This window comes from Trachymyrmex cornetzi, unplaced genomic scaffold (genome assembly GCF_001594075.2).
Source record: "Trachymyrmex cornetzi isolate Tcor2-1 unplaced genomic scaffold, Tcor1.1 scaffold56, whole genome shotgun sequence".
Taxonomy (NCBI): domain Eukaryota; kingdom Metazoa; phylum Arthropoda; class Insecta; order Hymenoptera; family Formicidae; genus Trachymyrmex; species Trachymyrmex cornetzi.
In genome coordinates this window covers 2,182,088-2,197,999 of record NW_017299871.1, presented here as the reverse complement: position 1 = coordinate 2,197,999, position 15,912 = coordinate 2,182,088, and the positions used below count along the sequence as shown (strand labels likewise).

At 37.8% G+C, this 15,912-nt stretch overlaps 5 protein-coding genes across 7 annotated transcripts in view; 2 read left to right on the top strand and 3 right to left on the bottom strand.

Moving 5' to 3' along the window:
• Positions 1 to 6: 6 nt before the first annotated feature.
• Positions 7 to 1,617, top strand: MED8 (mediator complex subunit 8). Its single transcript, XM_018514869.1, has 6 exons — positions 7 to 65; positions 401 to 409; positions 632 to 802; positions 920 to 1,037; positions 1,116 to 1,253; positions 1,536 to 1,617. Exons 1-5 carry the CDS (start codon positions 15 to 17, stop codon positions 1,190 to 1,192), a joined length of 426 nt encoding a protein of 141 aa, XP_018370371.1. The 5' UTR covers positions 7 to 14; the 3' UTR covers positions 1,193 to 1,253; positions 1,536 to 1,617.
• LOC108765874 (methyltransferase-like protein 25) lies at positions 1,532 to 2,766 on the bottom strand. The gene is made up of 3 exons (XM_018514743.1): positions 2,044 to 2,766; positions 1,859 to 1,981; positions 1,532 to 1,779 (listed from the first exon to the last, which is right to left on the bottom strand). The coding sequence occupies exons 1-3, from the start codon at positions 2,660 to 2,662 to the stop codon at positions 1,532 to 1,534; spliced, it is 990 nt and encodes a 329-aa protein (XP_018370245.1). The 5' UTR covers positions 2,663 to 2,766.
• Positions 2,767 to 3,405: 639 nt separating this feature from the next.
• LOC108765938 (presequence protease, mitochondrial) lies at positions 3,406 to 7,508 on the bottom strand. Of its 2 annotated transcripts, none has more exons than XM_018514854.1 (2): positions 7,157 to 7,508; positions 3,406 to 6,683 (listed from the first exon to the last, which is right to left on the bottom strand). In XM_018514854.1, exon 2 carries the CDS (start codon positions 6,635 to 6,637, stop codon positions 3,527 to 3,529), a length of 3,111 nt encoding a protein of 1,036 aa, XP_018370356.1. In that variant the 5' UTR covers positions 6,638 to 6,683; positions 7,157 to 7,508; the 3' UTR covers positions 3,406 to 3,526. The 2 variants fall into 2 exon arrangements, with proteins under 2 accessions (XP_018370356.1, XP_018370357.1); XM_018514855.1 differs by lacking the exon at positions 7,157 to 7,508 and adding an exon at positions 6,817 to 6,897.
• A 1,316-nt stretch (positions 7,509 to 8,824) lies between these two features.
• On the bottom strand, positions 8,825 to 11,799 carry LOC108765939 (ankyrin repeat domain-containing protein 27). Of its 2 annotated transcripts, none has more exons than XM_018514856.1 (2): positions 11,293 to 11,799; positions 8,825 to 11,230 (listed from the first exon to the last, which is right to left on the bottom strand). In XM_018514856.1, the coding sequence occupies exons 1-2, from the start codon at positions 11,637 to 11,639 to the stop codon at positions 8,953 to 8,955; spliced, it is 2,625 nt and encodes an 874-aa protein (XP_018370358.1). In that variant the 5' UTR covers positions 11,640 to 11,799; the 3' UTR covers positions 8,825 to 8,952. The 2 variants fall into 2 exon arrangements, with proteins under 2 accessions (XP_018370358.1, XP_018370359.1); XM_018514857.1 differs by having other exon boundaries at positions 11,309 to 11,375.
• The window catches only part of LOC108765940 (cilia- and flagella-associated protein 52), a 29,421-nt gene continuing 25,102 nt past the window's right edge, over positions 11,594 to 15,912 (top strand). The window contains exon 1 of the mRNA XM_018514859.1: positions 11,594 to 11,660. The gene's annotated coding sequence lies outside the window, so the exon portion shown is untranslated. The remainder of the gene's footprint in view (positions 11,661 to 15,912) is intronic.

The following is a 15,912-nucleotide window of genomic DNA, read 5'->3' as shown; positions in this document are numbered from 1 at the left end:
AAGCCGAGCAAAAGATGATGCAATTAGAAGCTAAAGCCGCAAACGTTAACATCGACACATCACATGTAAGAATTCTATATACTGTACACAAAAAGGGTATTTTTAAGAACTGTCCTACGTTAAAATTATACATTGCGATTGTTTCTCACAGACAATTGAATATAGGAAAATTTTGAAAACGTTTAATACTTCTTATTTGATTTATCAAATTCTCCCTCAAGTCGAGTAAAACTCATTAGAAATATTCGAATGTCAGATATGTAATTGCGATAAAACTAGAACTTTTTAAGAATATATCTGATGACAATTAAGTATATATAATATCTATTAAGATAGACATATTGAAGCTAACTGAAGATGTTTTATTTTTCTGTTAACGTGCTAACTAAACCACAACTAGGACTACAATGTAAGCTGCTAAATCAGATAGCTTCAGCTTTGTCAGTTCCATTCGCTTTGGGCTGAGATGTTACGTATGCAAGCCTATTTGTAGCTACATAAATAGTCATAGATGTTTGATGTCTCAGATAAACGTTCGCTATGCAGAGATTTTTAAATGGTCCATTTAGCGAGTGGAACACGTCGATGTTGCTGCTTATTAAGTTCCTCGCGTGCTTCTGTTGGGTTGCAGAAACAACTGGCGCAGTATACAAAGGTGATTAGCCATGTGTGGGACATAGCGAATAAGGCGCGCGAAGATTGGGAGGGCGAAGTTAGTACCAGAGCGACACAAGCTCAGACCAGCAGCGCTGCGGATACTCATGCTCTTCTAGCTGCTGTGGGGATGGGTAAAGGTTTGAAAGTAAGTTACAATCAAAAAAAAAAAATGTATCTGAGTTTTAAACGAGCCATTGTACAGGCATTATTGTTATCCTAATACATCTATCAGATATAATACATTCTTATTTCACGTTCACAGTCTGATTCGATACAAATGGTTCAATCCGGCGTAAATCCAGTAGGTAACAGCATGATGGTGGGCAGACCTGGCAATCAGCAGCAAACGACAGGGCAGGGGCCACTGGGTAATCCACCAAGTAAATATTTCTTCGACAATTTCCTTTTTTTTCTCGCAATTATATATGCTCATAATAATTCAAATTAATACTTTATAGTGGGACAAATGAACAAGGCGCCAAGTGCAATAAAAACCAATATCAAAGCGGCATCACAGATCCATCCTTATAGATAAGAATATTATAACATCTCTGTTATTTAAGATGTATTATACAATGATCGATATTTCAAACACGGTACGTTCCTAATTTTCTAATTTTCCTATAGAATAATTTTAATATAATTTGATTATTGGTGTAATCCTGTAATCTATGATTTTAGTACAAGACATAATGAAAATAGTACACAGTGTGTATGTTGTCGAGAATAACGTCTTTTTTATTAAAAAAGTTTTTTAAATATATTCTCTAGTTTCATATTATAAGTTAAAAATCTTACGGTTTTAAACGCGGTATAAATTGTACACTTTTTATGCTTGATATTTATTAATTAATATTTATTATTATTATAATTTTCAGTATTTGTGAGACACGATCGCGTATGAGCGAGGAGAAATACATTTGTTCATCACAGGCACAATAATAGCCTCCAAGCCTTGTTCATGCAACCAGCATAATCGGTCCTGTAGAATAAATGACTCCGCCGGAAGTTGTAACATCATTTGTAATCCAGTGTAGATTTCTACAGCTTGCAATCTTGTACTCTGTTCCTCCCATACTCGCGTTATGCCCTTCGCCATTTCTTCATGTGTAATTACATTATCTTTATGCATGAAGGCTCCATATTATTTATATATTATTATATGATTTATTAATCTTATAAGTATTAATTTATCAATTACCTGTTTTGTCCGTATCTGGTACTAAATCGTATCTTAATAACGAGTCTTTGACGTAAGTTTGAAAATTTGAACATTGCGACTTTCTTGTGCCTTTCCGAACTTTCTTATTGAGAACGTAATTATCTAGAATTTATGTTCTGTTAATCCATAGAATGTACATACGTTATATGATATTGAATACCTACTTTGTCGTGAATATAATTCGAGGACGGCTCTAGCGAGAACATAAAAGGAATGTTCGTTGTGCTTCTCTTGCGACATTCCATGCCACTTGTCTACCGATTCTTGACACGCTAATCGCAAAAAGGGTATTCTTAAGACCTGTCCTATGTCAAAATTATACGCCACGATTGTTTCTCGCAAACAATTGGATGTAGGAAAATTTTGAAAGTATTGTTTTTCCTGCACACTTTTGGAAATCAGAAGTTTGTGGTAACAACAAGAAATCAGAATGAAAAGTTTAACAGATTTCATTTTGCAGAAGATTCTTGATGCGCTTGTACTGAGGTCTCCACAGGCATGCAGACCGATTAAACATACGTCTGTAACGTCGGGAAATTCTTGCTGCAGAATAGATTCTATTACATCGGCCGAATCACACGTTACGTCGCAATGCGTGTATTTAACTTTAGTCAAAGAATCGGGATACAGTTTTTTCTGTCTAGTGAAAGCTCTGTTAATATTCTTTTTATCTCTTTCTAATCCTAAAACTCGATAGCCGTACAAATAATGTAACATTTGGCATACGTATCCCTGGAAAGAATATTGTATTGCAGCATGAAAATCTGATATATATATATTCATATCTTTTTTTAAAATATTCTCTTACCAAACCCGCACCCAAATCAATGATCGTTCGTATATCATGCGACTTGCATTGTACATCCACTAAATAAGCCAAATGCATTATTTCATGTTGTTTCTTTTCACTTAGACCCATCTTAAAATTTTGCGGCAGTTCTATGGAAGGCAATGCTGGTACGAGTGGCAGTCTATTAATTTTCTTACATTTTGCAACGTATGTTTTTAAGGAATCAGGCCAATCGGACTAGAACAATTAATTCACTTAATAATTTTAATATTCTATTACAGAATATTCGTGAGATTTCTCTTAGCTAACCTTTATTATTTTTTCCACTACAAAATTATTAAGTTCTTCATTTTCTAAAATTTGTAACTGTTCCAGCCATTCTTTGGGGACTGCATCTAAAGACGTTTTAGTTAATATTTCGGTTACTGGTATATTATGTAGCCACTGCGTTTCGTAAAAGAAGCGTAGTGCTTCGATAAAATATTTCTTTTCAGCATCGATATCCATGTATCATTTAACTAAAAAAAAAAAGAAAGCTCATTACGTTTTCACTGGTAGTAAATATATGCTTTTATCTATGTATTTGTATTATATGTAAGAATGAACGAAGGTGAGAAATAAATTGAACAAAATATTTATTTTATATCCCTTAACTGAGATTGTATTTAATATATAAAAATAGCTTAAATTATATAATACTTAACATTATGTATTATTAAGTAACATACATTATTTTCTCAATTGCTAATATTTATATGTCACAGGAAACGCTTAACAGCATCGACACATCTATGGTTCAACGTAAAGAAAACTGTCTTCATTACACGAAAGTAACAAAAATAATTTTTTTACATCTATTAGTCAGTGGCTCGTGCTCTGTCTGTTTCTTCCTGATTTAGCACTAACCAGTTTTCTTTGTGCCTATTCGAAATATCCGCATTTGTAGGTCCAATAAGCGAACGACCGATTCTGATACCATTTTGGTCAGGTTTTAGATATTTTCCTGCCACGTACAAGAGCTCTTCCTTAGTCACAGCTTTTAGCTGCTCCCTTTGCTTTTGAAGATCATCGTCTGTAACGCTGTTTACGAATCTGGTCATACCTCGATTACAGGGAGGAATGGGAGCGTCGATTTGTTGGAAGATTCCCAATTTTGCTTCATCTACTTCGGTCTGGGATAACGGATATCCTATTAGAAAATCATACGCCTTATCGAACAAATCGAAGGTGCGAGTGGAATTCGGGTCTCTGTAGGAATAAAAGGAGAAAATTCCTTCCGACGTTAATTTTGCGCCTCCACCGTAAGCTCCGCCTTTCTCTCGAATTTCTGGATGCAGGTACACCGAGGTGATCAACTTGGACAGCACACGTAACGCCGCATAATCTGGATTCGTATAAGGAACGGTCAGAATGGCCTTGGAGCAATAGTTCACTGTATATGGCAAAACGTGGTGATTGCTGCATTCTTTCGTATCGATGCTTCGGTCACTGGTAATAATGTACGGATTCTCTGAACGACCCTTCAGCGAATCGTAGAACACGCGAATATCATTGAGAACGTCATCCTGGTGTTCCTTGGATAAGTTAATGGCTGACCGTAGGTGTTCCTTGTTCAAGACATGAGCAGCTATTTCATGCATGTTGTGCATCAGAGAAGTCAAGTCGCGTATCTGCGCTACTTTCTTCATCCTCGAGATATACTGCAATCCCGAGAGACTCTCCTTGACCCGGGCTATCGGGGAGACCAAACTAGCGGCGCTGCTCATCGCATACATGTGACCGGCGTGCGAGATACCATTGATCAAGTCGGCCGCGTTCATCTTCACGAGTGTCTCGAATCTCTGAAGGTCGGTGAGTTTAACGTTGTTGAACAGCTCCGTCCACAGTTTCCACATATCGTTCGAATTGCGATCCAAGCAGTACGATTCTATGAGAATCCCTTCCTCGTATTTCAATTCGCTCTCTTTGTGCTCGGCAATGTGATTCATGAAGTTTAGACCACCAGTTTTCAGCTGCATCATCTGATCGAAACTCCTATAATCGTAATTCTGCGTGCCCATCTTCGCAATAACGTAGTTGAACAGCGGTATCAGCTGCTTCAATTCGGTCGGCAGCGCTTGTGTGTTGAGTATTCCTCGGTAATAGGAAATCCCGTTCGTGGGTTGTATGGATAGCTGAAGAGGCACTCCGGATATTTCCAAGTCGGTGGTCTTATATCTTTCCACGTCGGCCTTCAGGTCTTCTATCTTTAGCGTCGGTAAGACTTCAACGTTCTCTTTTTTCTGTTGCTCAGCGAGCAAGATCTTTCCGTTTTTATATACCTGTTCCTTTTCCTCTACGGAAAGTTCCTCTAACTTCGTCTTCAGCAGCTCTTGCTCGGCGAGCGCTTTATTTTGTTCGTAATTTTCATCCGGCGACATCGTCAAAGTCAATCTATGATTATTGTCCCTGAAATAAGTCTCGATTAGACTTTGCAGGTATTTAGGGTTTTCTCTCATTCGTGATGTGAGTTTCTTCATCGCATCGTTGATTCGCAACGACTGTACTAAGTCGCCGTTGTGATTCCACAATGATGTCAGATTGAAGAGCAAATTCAACCCAAAGTTCGACGTTTGATGCTTTACTTGGAGCTCAATGCCGTGCAAGACAGCTTCAATGTGATCCTTCTCGAATCCTTCCTCAATAACTTTCTGCACGGTCTTGTTGAAGATACTCTGGACCTTCTCGAAATCTTCCGGTTTCACGCCCTGCAGACTCACGACGAACATCGTGTCTCTACACTGCGAATCGAAACCTGTGAACGGTCCGAAGCCGGTACTTATATTTGACTCGACTAGAGATTTGTAAAACGCTGAATTTGGACCTCTCAGCAACAGCTGCGACAACACGTACATCTCGAAAGTGGTCTGTGTGTCAGTTATGTCGTTGCACAAATGCGCGATGGCAATGGTGCCATGTCTGCTAGGATCTGCGAGCAGTGGATCGAGTTTGCACGCAACATGTTCCTTTTTAGCTTCGCTCCACCGCTTTTCCGCTGGCACTTCTGACATGGAAACGTCCATCCTGTCAGATAAGAAAAGATACCGATCGTTGATGAATTTCAGATGGTTCTCTAGAGGGAAATTTCCATAGGAATAAAAGCGCGAATTGGAGGGATGATAGTATTTCATGTGGAAGTTAAGGAGATCAACGTATTGCAGATTAGGTATAACAAGGGGATCACCGCCGGAAATTACAGAATATGTGTGGCTTGGTAGAATAGAATTCAACAAGTGTTCTGCCATAATGGCTTGATTGTCATTGAAGACGCCCTTCATCTCGTTGAAGACCACCCCCTTGAATATGATGGGAGAGTTCTTGTCGTTGACGTCCGTGTGCTCCAATCTCCATCCTTCCTGTCGGAAGTCCAATTCTCGCAGATTCGGTTTGAAAACCGAGTCCAAGTAGACTGACTGTAGATTGCGGTAGTCCTTCAAGTTCTGCGTCGAGAATGGATATATGGTATAGTCCGGCCCAGTCATAGCGTTCATGAAAGTCGCCAGGGATCTCCTTAGCATCTTGAAGAATGGATCTCTACAGGGATATCGCTCGCTGCCACACAGAGTGGTGTGCTCCAGTATGTGAGGCAATCCCGTGGAATCCATAGGAGTCGTACGAAATCCAATGGAAAAGACATTGTTGGTGTCGTCCCTGGCCAAATGAAGATACTGCGCACCGGTACTCAAGTGCGTCAGCCTCACTGCAGTAAGGAACAACTCATCTATGCTTGAGACTTCATCCACTATAAACCCGTGAAGAACTTCACCCTTCTTGAATTTAGCCAGTTCATCCTGCACCAGCTCCTTTCTTGAATGCAACGTACTCGATGTAGCACTTATCGATGATCTGAAGGTACGATATGTAACATGCTGCTGTAAAGCTGTGCCTCTCAAAAGCGAATTCCTCGATAACTTTAATAGTCTCAGCATCTTAGGGCGATTTTACGTTTGAAACAGCAGGGAAATAAAATTGTACCTGAAAATAATGAGACAGCTTGTCATTTGTATAATTTAGAATTACAAAGCTCATGTTAAAAGCAACATGGAAATTATATTCTATAAGTAATTATATTCTATAGGTGTTTTTTTAGATGTAATGATATACTTACCGATCCTCTCTTGAACAATCGTGAATAAATTTAAATTATATGTAAAACTTGATTACAACAGACTCTATCACTGACAGACATTCCACTTTAAAATGTACAATATCAATTTAAGAAGAGGGCAAATCTGCATTACACGAAAGAAAATGTTAATAACAAATTTTAGGATGTGACGAATATTGATTAGGAATGTCAGTTCGTGAAGTGACTAAGACAATCTCTACGATGATTTTTGACCAAAGTGATGCAACATTTGCGGTAATAAGCAAACGCCGGTATTATTCATGAGTCAAGAACAGCGAAAAAATAACCAACAAATCGAAGCCGATGTAAATAAACTTACCTATCGATTCGTCTTGTTTTGTTAAAATGACAATTCGAGACGTTGTTAGTCTATTGCAAAATCGTCTGTCAAATATTCTTTGCATTCGCAAAATTGCAATAAGAAATTAAATTTCACTTAGATTCCCTTTCGACAGCTGACATGCTCAGAAGTCGGAATCTCCCGGAGGTTAAGTTGGACGAACTTATGTTACTTGACAGAAGTGACGTAAGTTACCGTTGAAAATTCATTCCTTTTTTTATTGTCATAATTTTTTGCTAGGAAACGTCAAACAATCGCTATTTCATGAAAAATTATAATGTTGATAATTCAATGTCACACACGCAACACAATTATTTTCTACCGTCCACTAGGGAAATAGATAATATCATGTGCCTTCCTCCAACAAGCGACACAAATGACAATGGATCATTATATCCTTGTTGTTTGCCAATGTTAAACAAGGATGACATGATCACTGTGTCGCTTGTTGGAAGGCACACATCATGGTGGGCAGTATCACTAGTATCTGAATTAATTTGAAGAGAATGTTGGTAATCCGAGATAGTATTTATATATTCTGTACTAAAAATACGAATTTTCTTTCTCTCTCTCTTATATTTATATATTTATATTTCATACATACACACACAAAAAATATACATGTATAAATATATAATTTTATGTATTTATTCGTATATTTTTTCGTTTTCCTTCTCAAAATACAGTCTAAATAAAACTACAAATTGTAACTGTAAATTGTATACATAAAACACATCGTAGGAATATATTACACATTTATATAGTTTATTTCATACAAAACAAACGATCGATTTATAAGTCTTATTGCTTTAAATATATATTTTTATGACTTCTGACAATATATTTATAAAATATATAAAACTATTTGTGATTTGACTTGTATATACATATATTGTTTGTTTCATTTATATATCTATTAATCTCACTAATATTGCTCGGTATGGTATGACAATTTGTGCAATTTACACAAGCGATTCTAAAGAAGAAATCTCGTTTAGCTCGGAAAAAATAAAGCGCGCATGAGATTTAATTTTAGAATCACAATTAATACGTATGACGTGAAATATAATATATGCTTATTAGACCAGAGTTAAGTTATGCTCGGACGAAGTTAGACTTATGCTAGAAGATACTGCTAATCACACTCACGAGGTATATGTTTTTAAAAAAATAGAAACAGATTAGCATATAAAATAAAAATTAATTATCTTCCTTTTATATAGAAATTATCTTGTGGTATTCTTTATATATTGGAGTATAAAGCATGAACAGACATTTCTTTGTCTGTTGCAATGGGATATCTGCTGAAGAAATATTATGCGTGTATTATATTAATACTAGAAGTATCAACATGTTTTGCTCATTAAAAGGATCAAGCAAATAAATTACTATAAAAATAAAGAAAGTGATAAAAAATCATTTCATCAGTATAAAGAACATAATTACTGAAAAGTCAAAAAATTTCGGAATTCTATCTTTTATACAAGAAATACAATATTAATCTAAAAGATAGAAACGGTCGATAATGCCCAATTTCTTCACTTCTAGATAACTTTATCCAAGAGATATCTTCCAGAATACAAAATATCTCCTGGATAAGGTTATCCGCAACTTATCTGGAAATGAAGAAATTGGGCATAAGTGTTTGATTCTTCTAATGCTAAAAACTACTTCTAGCAAAACTATCTTATGACTAATCTACGAGGTAAATAGAAAAGACGTAGAAAAGCTTAAAGACGGAATAGCTTAAGACACAAGAAAGTTGAACGTGCTAATCAATTGTCGGCTGACTGTGTTGAATTTTGTTTTAGAATCTTCAGTATATTGGCACGATTCGCGGAGAAGGCGAGGGATAGCACCTCTTCCGCCTGTCGCAGCGGAGTTTTGTTCTGCAGATTGCGCATATTGGTGCACGCACCATATCTGATCAGCAAGCTGACGGACTTGACGTTGCCAGCCACGGTCGCCAGATGCAATGGTGTGTCGCCCTTGCGATCCTTGGCGTCTACATCACAGGTCGCGCAGTTCAACAGTAGCTTCGCCGCGTCGACGCGATCGTTGAGACATGCCAGATGCAGCGGAGTACGACCCTCGGACTTGGTTATTACGTTTACATTCGCACCGGCGTCTAACAGCAGCTGTACCATCTTGGTGCGGCCGGTCGCACTCGCCACGTGTAACGCCGTCTCGCCTAGACCGTTGCAGGTGTTGATCGCTAACGTTCGTTGTCTCTGTTTGCGCTCCAGCTTACCTTCACCGAGTACCGAGCACCGTTCGCAGTCGCAGAGCGGATGATGGCACAGACTCGTGCGAACGCCTGACGGCCGCTCGCGATAAATCTCCAGTCCCAGGTAATAACATGCCAGGCATATATCACCGTCGACTATAGCAGCGAGCAATTTGTCCATCATACGATGTTGCATCGCGTTGGCATAGCTCTTAGAATGCGACGGACTCTTGTTCTCCAACGTGACCCGACGACGCTGCTGCTGAAAAGGCACCGACTGACAAGGCTGAACAAGAGGACGTGGGGATAAGGAGGCAACGTTGTTGCAGATGCTGCTTGACGCCGCGTTACATCTGAGCAACTCTGCGATGGTTTCGCTGTACGTCACCATCAACGGCGTTTGACCCTTCTTGTTGGTCATTCTGCAGTTGGCACCGTACTCCAGGAGGATGTCGACGATCGCGTAGTAGCCCCACCGGGCTGCAAGATGTAGAGGCGTATCGCCGTTGTCGTTTGCGACATTCGCGTTGACCGGCATCCTCATGTGCTCCGTCAGATACAACAATGCCTTCACGCAGTTCTCGTGACCACGATCTACTGCCAGGTGTAACGGAGTGTTTCCCCGAGAGTCCGTTACTGCAGGATCCGCGTTCGCATGCAGCATCAACAGCAGAATGTTCTGGTGGCCTTTGATGCAGGTGTAATGAAGAGCCGTCAGGCCGTCCGAGTCGACAGCATTTATATCTGTGTCGCGATTTAGAAGAAAGTCCACGATTACAATCTGATCGTGCAACACGGCGATGTGTAATGGCGTCAAACCCTTATCGTCCTTGAGACACGCGTTTAGGTCCCGCTGCTTCGTCCAGTTTCGCTCACAGGACGCGCAGGTACATAAGGGATGACAGAGCGTGACATCGTCGACCACGTTGGATCCATTGTAAGTCAAACTTCTTTTCACCTCGGAGAGATTGCCATTCTTGATACATGCGAATAAATAACCAATAGATGAACGTTCCGACTGACTCATTAATGTATTGTATTTGTCATCGCTGTAGATTACTCCAGATTTGATGTGCATGATCGCGGCTTCCAACGAAGTTATCAAGAAGCCAGTCTCGTCCGTCTCGTAAGCAGAGCTCGTGGAGAGACGAAATTGTCTCATGAAGTATAATTGCGCCATCCAGTTCGACAGGCCAGCATTGACGATGAAGAATACGAGCACCGGCAGGAGATCGTCTGACGTGACGGATGACAACGTTCCGCGCGATACGTAATTCACGGTTCTTCTGAGACACTCGATCTTACCCAGTACAGTTACGAAAGAGTCCAATCGTGACAATTCCATCTTTCCTTCATGAACACGAGACTGCAAATCTGATCGTACTCGGAGATCGCTCAATTGGATCCCATCTAGGTTCCTAATGATCTTGTTCAGATTCGCATCTTCTACAGTGGTACCGGCAGACAATGATTTTAGCAGTACATCTCTCAAAGCATACAGAATGTAAGTTTCGAGTGACACTTTGATGTTCCAATGATATTGCTTATTACCCGAAGTCTTCTTTCTCAACATCGCGTTATCCAGCAGCATCTCGAGACAATCTGCATACAGTTCATGTACCAGATCCCTTTGTGTTTGTATCAATTTGCATTCCAGATTCTTATTAACATAGAGAAAGTCTTTGATCTTGGTCTCGAGGTCATCGCGCAGCTGCCTGTCGAGCAGTTCCACCTGAAGAAAATTTACAGCTTCCTGGAGATTCGTAATTACGCTCACACAATTATCCGAAACGTACATGCTAGCCTCCAAAGGCCGTTCAGTGCACCTATAAAACAGAAGTAACGTCAAGCCAACATTCGGAACTATGACATTCAAGTGTCAGCTTACCATACACAATATTTACGAGAATCATCGCTGTAGAAGATCTCCTCGAAGAGCAGGCGCGAGGAATACCGCTCTGCGTCATCGTGCTTGACGTACAGAACTCGATCCTCGACCAAGACCTCCCTACCGCTCAGACTGCTGAAGCCGGCGACAGAGAGGTCCTTTCCAGGGACCAGGATGTGAGCATTGACCTCGTCCTCTTCTAATCTGCGGCTGATGAAGCTGCCGCTTCGCGGAACGCAGATGATCCAGCCTTCCTGAACAGCTCGCTGAAACGTGGCCTCATGTTCGTCCCGGAGTTCCTGCAGGAACCGATTTTCTGTCAGATCCTCATCGTATCCCGCATTCATGATTGGGGACCGATAACAGAGGTAAGTGTCATGTGGAGGACGATGAAGTGAAAAGGTTTGAGGGTTGCCGGTGTTCTTGATGAGGCGCCTGTCATCGCTCCGCACAACGTGATTAACATGAGTTCAGGCTGTGATTCGAGTTATATACTAGCGTTATATACGAGCGACTATAGCGAGATTAAACTGTGTTGGAGTAAAGTTAGGTTAGAGTACGCTGAGTTCTACAGGTTCCTATTCTGTAATTCTTAACTACAATCGATCATTATATTGTGGTTGTCCCATACATGAAATATTTCCAAATGTTTCATTGCACACAAGATTTGAAACATATATTTTAAAAACTTTTCGGGAAATCTTCCTAAAATATATTTATATTTATATTTTTTTATATTTTATTTTTTATGTATGTACGTATATTTTTTATTTTTTATATATTTATATCTTTTTAGAGTTTTTAAAACAATCTTTTTCTTACAATACATAGGAGTAACTGTTCCAATTACTGTGCTTGTCTCTTTTTTCTCATTTATTTGTGTTATAAAGTATTAACATTTTTTAAATTAAAGAAATATTACAAGAAAAGGAAGTATAGTTGGAAAACCGATATTAATTGCAAGCAGATAAAATTAAAGCTACAATATTTAAAAATTAATTCAGTAATAAGCAAATTGGCTAAAAGGTACATTAATAGGGACAGTTACCCTATATTTTTTTGCAATATTTTTAAAGTATATCTTTGTGAAATTTTTTAATGTAATATTTTAAAACGTTTACAAAATATTTATTTCTGAAATATTTTGTTGAAATATTTCAAACAATAATTCATATAAATATTTCATGGGAATAATTTTTTATCATATTATTTTTTAATATATTATAACGATACCAATTATTGTCGTTAAGATTTATAGAATAGGAATCTGTAATTTTTACGCTTTATTATTATACGTGCGGACTTGCAGCGCGCTCGAAAATATAACGTATCCTAGAATTCGAGGCTGTATTATAGCTCAGAATTAAATTAGACCACAAAAGATTTTTTTCGTACTTCTTATCCAGATCGTTTCAACAGATTTATACATAACAATCACGTCATTCGCAATACTTGCAACGCGCAAACATCGTTATCGTTCCACAGTAATTTCTTCGCGTATTAGAAATATTTAGTTTGAATTTAATTTGATAATTAAACGTAATTGTAAATTATTTTAAATTTAATTGAATACATTTTGTTCTAATAATAGGTATTACATACAGAAAAAAAAGTAGAAAAATTAGCGAGTGACATAATCAATTGCATGCTATTATTTCTTCGACATTACTTTTTTGCTAGTCAGCAAGACAAGATAAGAGACTTTTGATCGATATTATTTTAACTTTATCTAGAAATGCGCGTGTATTATATACACATACATCTAATGCGTGTTTATACGTATTAGATGTATTATGCTTTCGATTATTACATTAAATTACATAAATTATATTTACAATTAAATATAAATTATATAATATATATAATTTATATATACTAAATTATGTGGAATTTAGTTGGATACATTTTTTCTTCTGTTAACGTAAATATTACGTACAGAATAAAGTTGAATAATTAGTGAGTATGACATAATCAATTGTATGTTATTACATTTTTAACATTAATCTATGCGAGTCAACAAAGGCAAGATAAGGCTTTTCAACGATGTATAACAAACGCATACATATTAATTACATATGAATATAAAAATTCCTGAAAAATTACGATCTAATTCGCGATAGACGATTACCGACGATTATTAGAGAAATCCCCGAGAATTCCTGCATAGCATGAATACAAATCAGACGATTGACGGTGTCCGTCTCCTTGTAGCTCTACCACCTCGGATCTCACGAGAATTGCAATGCGTACACTTCTTTTTCTATTTATTGCCATATAATATGTAATATGCGGTAACTCCAGATATACATACTACGCCAATTCCATTGCATTCCATTAATGTCGTACGCATATTTGTATAGAATGCCGTGTCATTACGTATGTATATGTAAAGTGCGTGTGTTCAAAGTGTGCGCATAATTATCTCTCTTATCTCTTATTACTCCTATAACATGGCTAAAAAAAGCAAAACAGATAAAAAAAATACAAGCTATTTCTCGTTTTATTACGAAAGTATATTATCGAAAGACACGCTTTAAATCTTCCGAAGATTTCTCAAGAGGGATCTTCTTCCGCGCTCGACGAAAATGGAAATATTCCCCAATGTAAAATTATGATTGTGACCACCCAGGAAACTCTGAAACTATGTGTTCTTTTCTCTTTTTTTATCCTTCGCTTTTGTAACGAGGTATTTATACATGTCAGCGCATTGACGTATATATTATCTATAGATAGAACGTACACATTCGGATTTCGAGGTGAGGAAGAGGGAAAGGAGATCACAGTGTATAAAATGCAACTGAAGCAAAGCAGGTCTTGACGCTGCTTATGCAACAACGTCTTTTTGCCGAACCACATTTCCTGCGTCTACACGCAATCCTTGCAAAAATTGCATCCTCGCGAAATACCTTTGGTATAAAAATTCAGGTGTTTCCGCAAAGGAGCGTTACGATCTTAGTTGTCCATGTGATCGTGTTGGTGCGTAACGCGGAGTCCACACCGTCTCTCTCGTGGGAAAAACACCCGCGGATGCGCTCGCGATGCCTAATTAAACGTTTACTTTGAAAAAACAAATACCGCCTTTGCGTGAGGCTCGTTAAAAATCAGGTAGCGCATAATTGCGAGCGGGTGGCCGTTGTCATTAACATGTACGATACACATAATAACATATATGCTTGCCCGAGCCCGTAATTTATCTGAATATAGCAAATGTCATGGGATTGAATACCGGGATTCAAACGAGTGAGACATATATTATATAATTAAATATTTATTACATATATATTATTTACATGTTTAATTATATAACTTATTATATTATGTATCTATATAATTTTACATAACGAGATAAGCGAGATGTCCATTTGTTTATGGAATTATGTCCAATCGGCTCTTATCACGTGTGCAACTTTAAAATCTATAACTCGCACTCAAGATAAAAGACAAGGAACGCAGAGGAAATCGAGTCCGAAAAAAATATAAAATATTCGATACGCTCGATTATGTCTGATTTTAATCAGCCGACGAGCAATTGGACGATTCTTCGTGTTTATATCAGATGCGATATTATAATAGAAGAATTGATTATCTACACTTACATGGAACTACGAAAAATTCTGTTCGACCTTCTTATAATGTCGTTACGTCGTTTATCATCTCTTACGATCCCGCTGTCGATTACGTAAAGTAGTAAATTAACTCGAGACGAGTCGCTTGAGGAAATAATTTCGACGACCCCAGACACACATCCTGTGCATCGTAATCTTATCGAAAAACTACACTCTCCCATTTGCACTTGCATAGCTGCATTTGTATTTCTTGTCGAAACAGTTTAATTGGTCCTTAATTGACTGATTTAAGTATCCTTGGCGAAAAAATCTCGGTGAAAATTAAAATTTAGCTAAACTTGTAATATAAATCTGATGTCGATCACGAGGACCGTATAATTTACCTATTGTCATACTTCTAATATTATCGAAAAAACGTTTTCTCTCCTGTTACATTTCTAAAGTATCTTCGATTTTGCCTCCTGATACATAAAGCTTAAATTTCTGCTTTCTGAGTCTTTACAGAGAAAATGTCGACATTCATGATGTAAATTGTAAAGCCATTAAAAGGGTAACAATAGAGAATAATTTTTGAATCTCGGAGTGGTTCGTGAAACATGATACGGTTCATCGATGAATTAATAAGTTATCTTATTAATTCCTTAATTTTTTGTCATGTTATGCCAATTGGCATACATTTACTCGTTAACCTTCCAAATAAGTACAGTAAAAAGTGCGCACAAAAGTAACTACAAAAAATGTAATTTTCCGCGATATATAGTGACGTGCGCATTTTGCGTTAAGCGACAAAGACCTCAAATGGTCGTTGGTGAACACGTCAATTATTCCTCAATTTGCATACCATTTTTGAGTCACTCTTAATAAGGCACACTTTTGATTTTAGCGAGAAACGGATGCAATTGCGAAGATTTGCACGTTTTCGTAATTAGCGCATTTTTAGATTATAGCGTTTAAAATAGCAATAATTTGCGTCAAATGGTATTTAAACACATATAATTAGAACATAAAATCTACGATTTTCATGGAAAACCATCGAGGCCCTGGGACTTTTTCT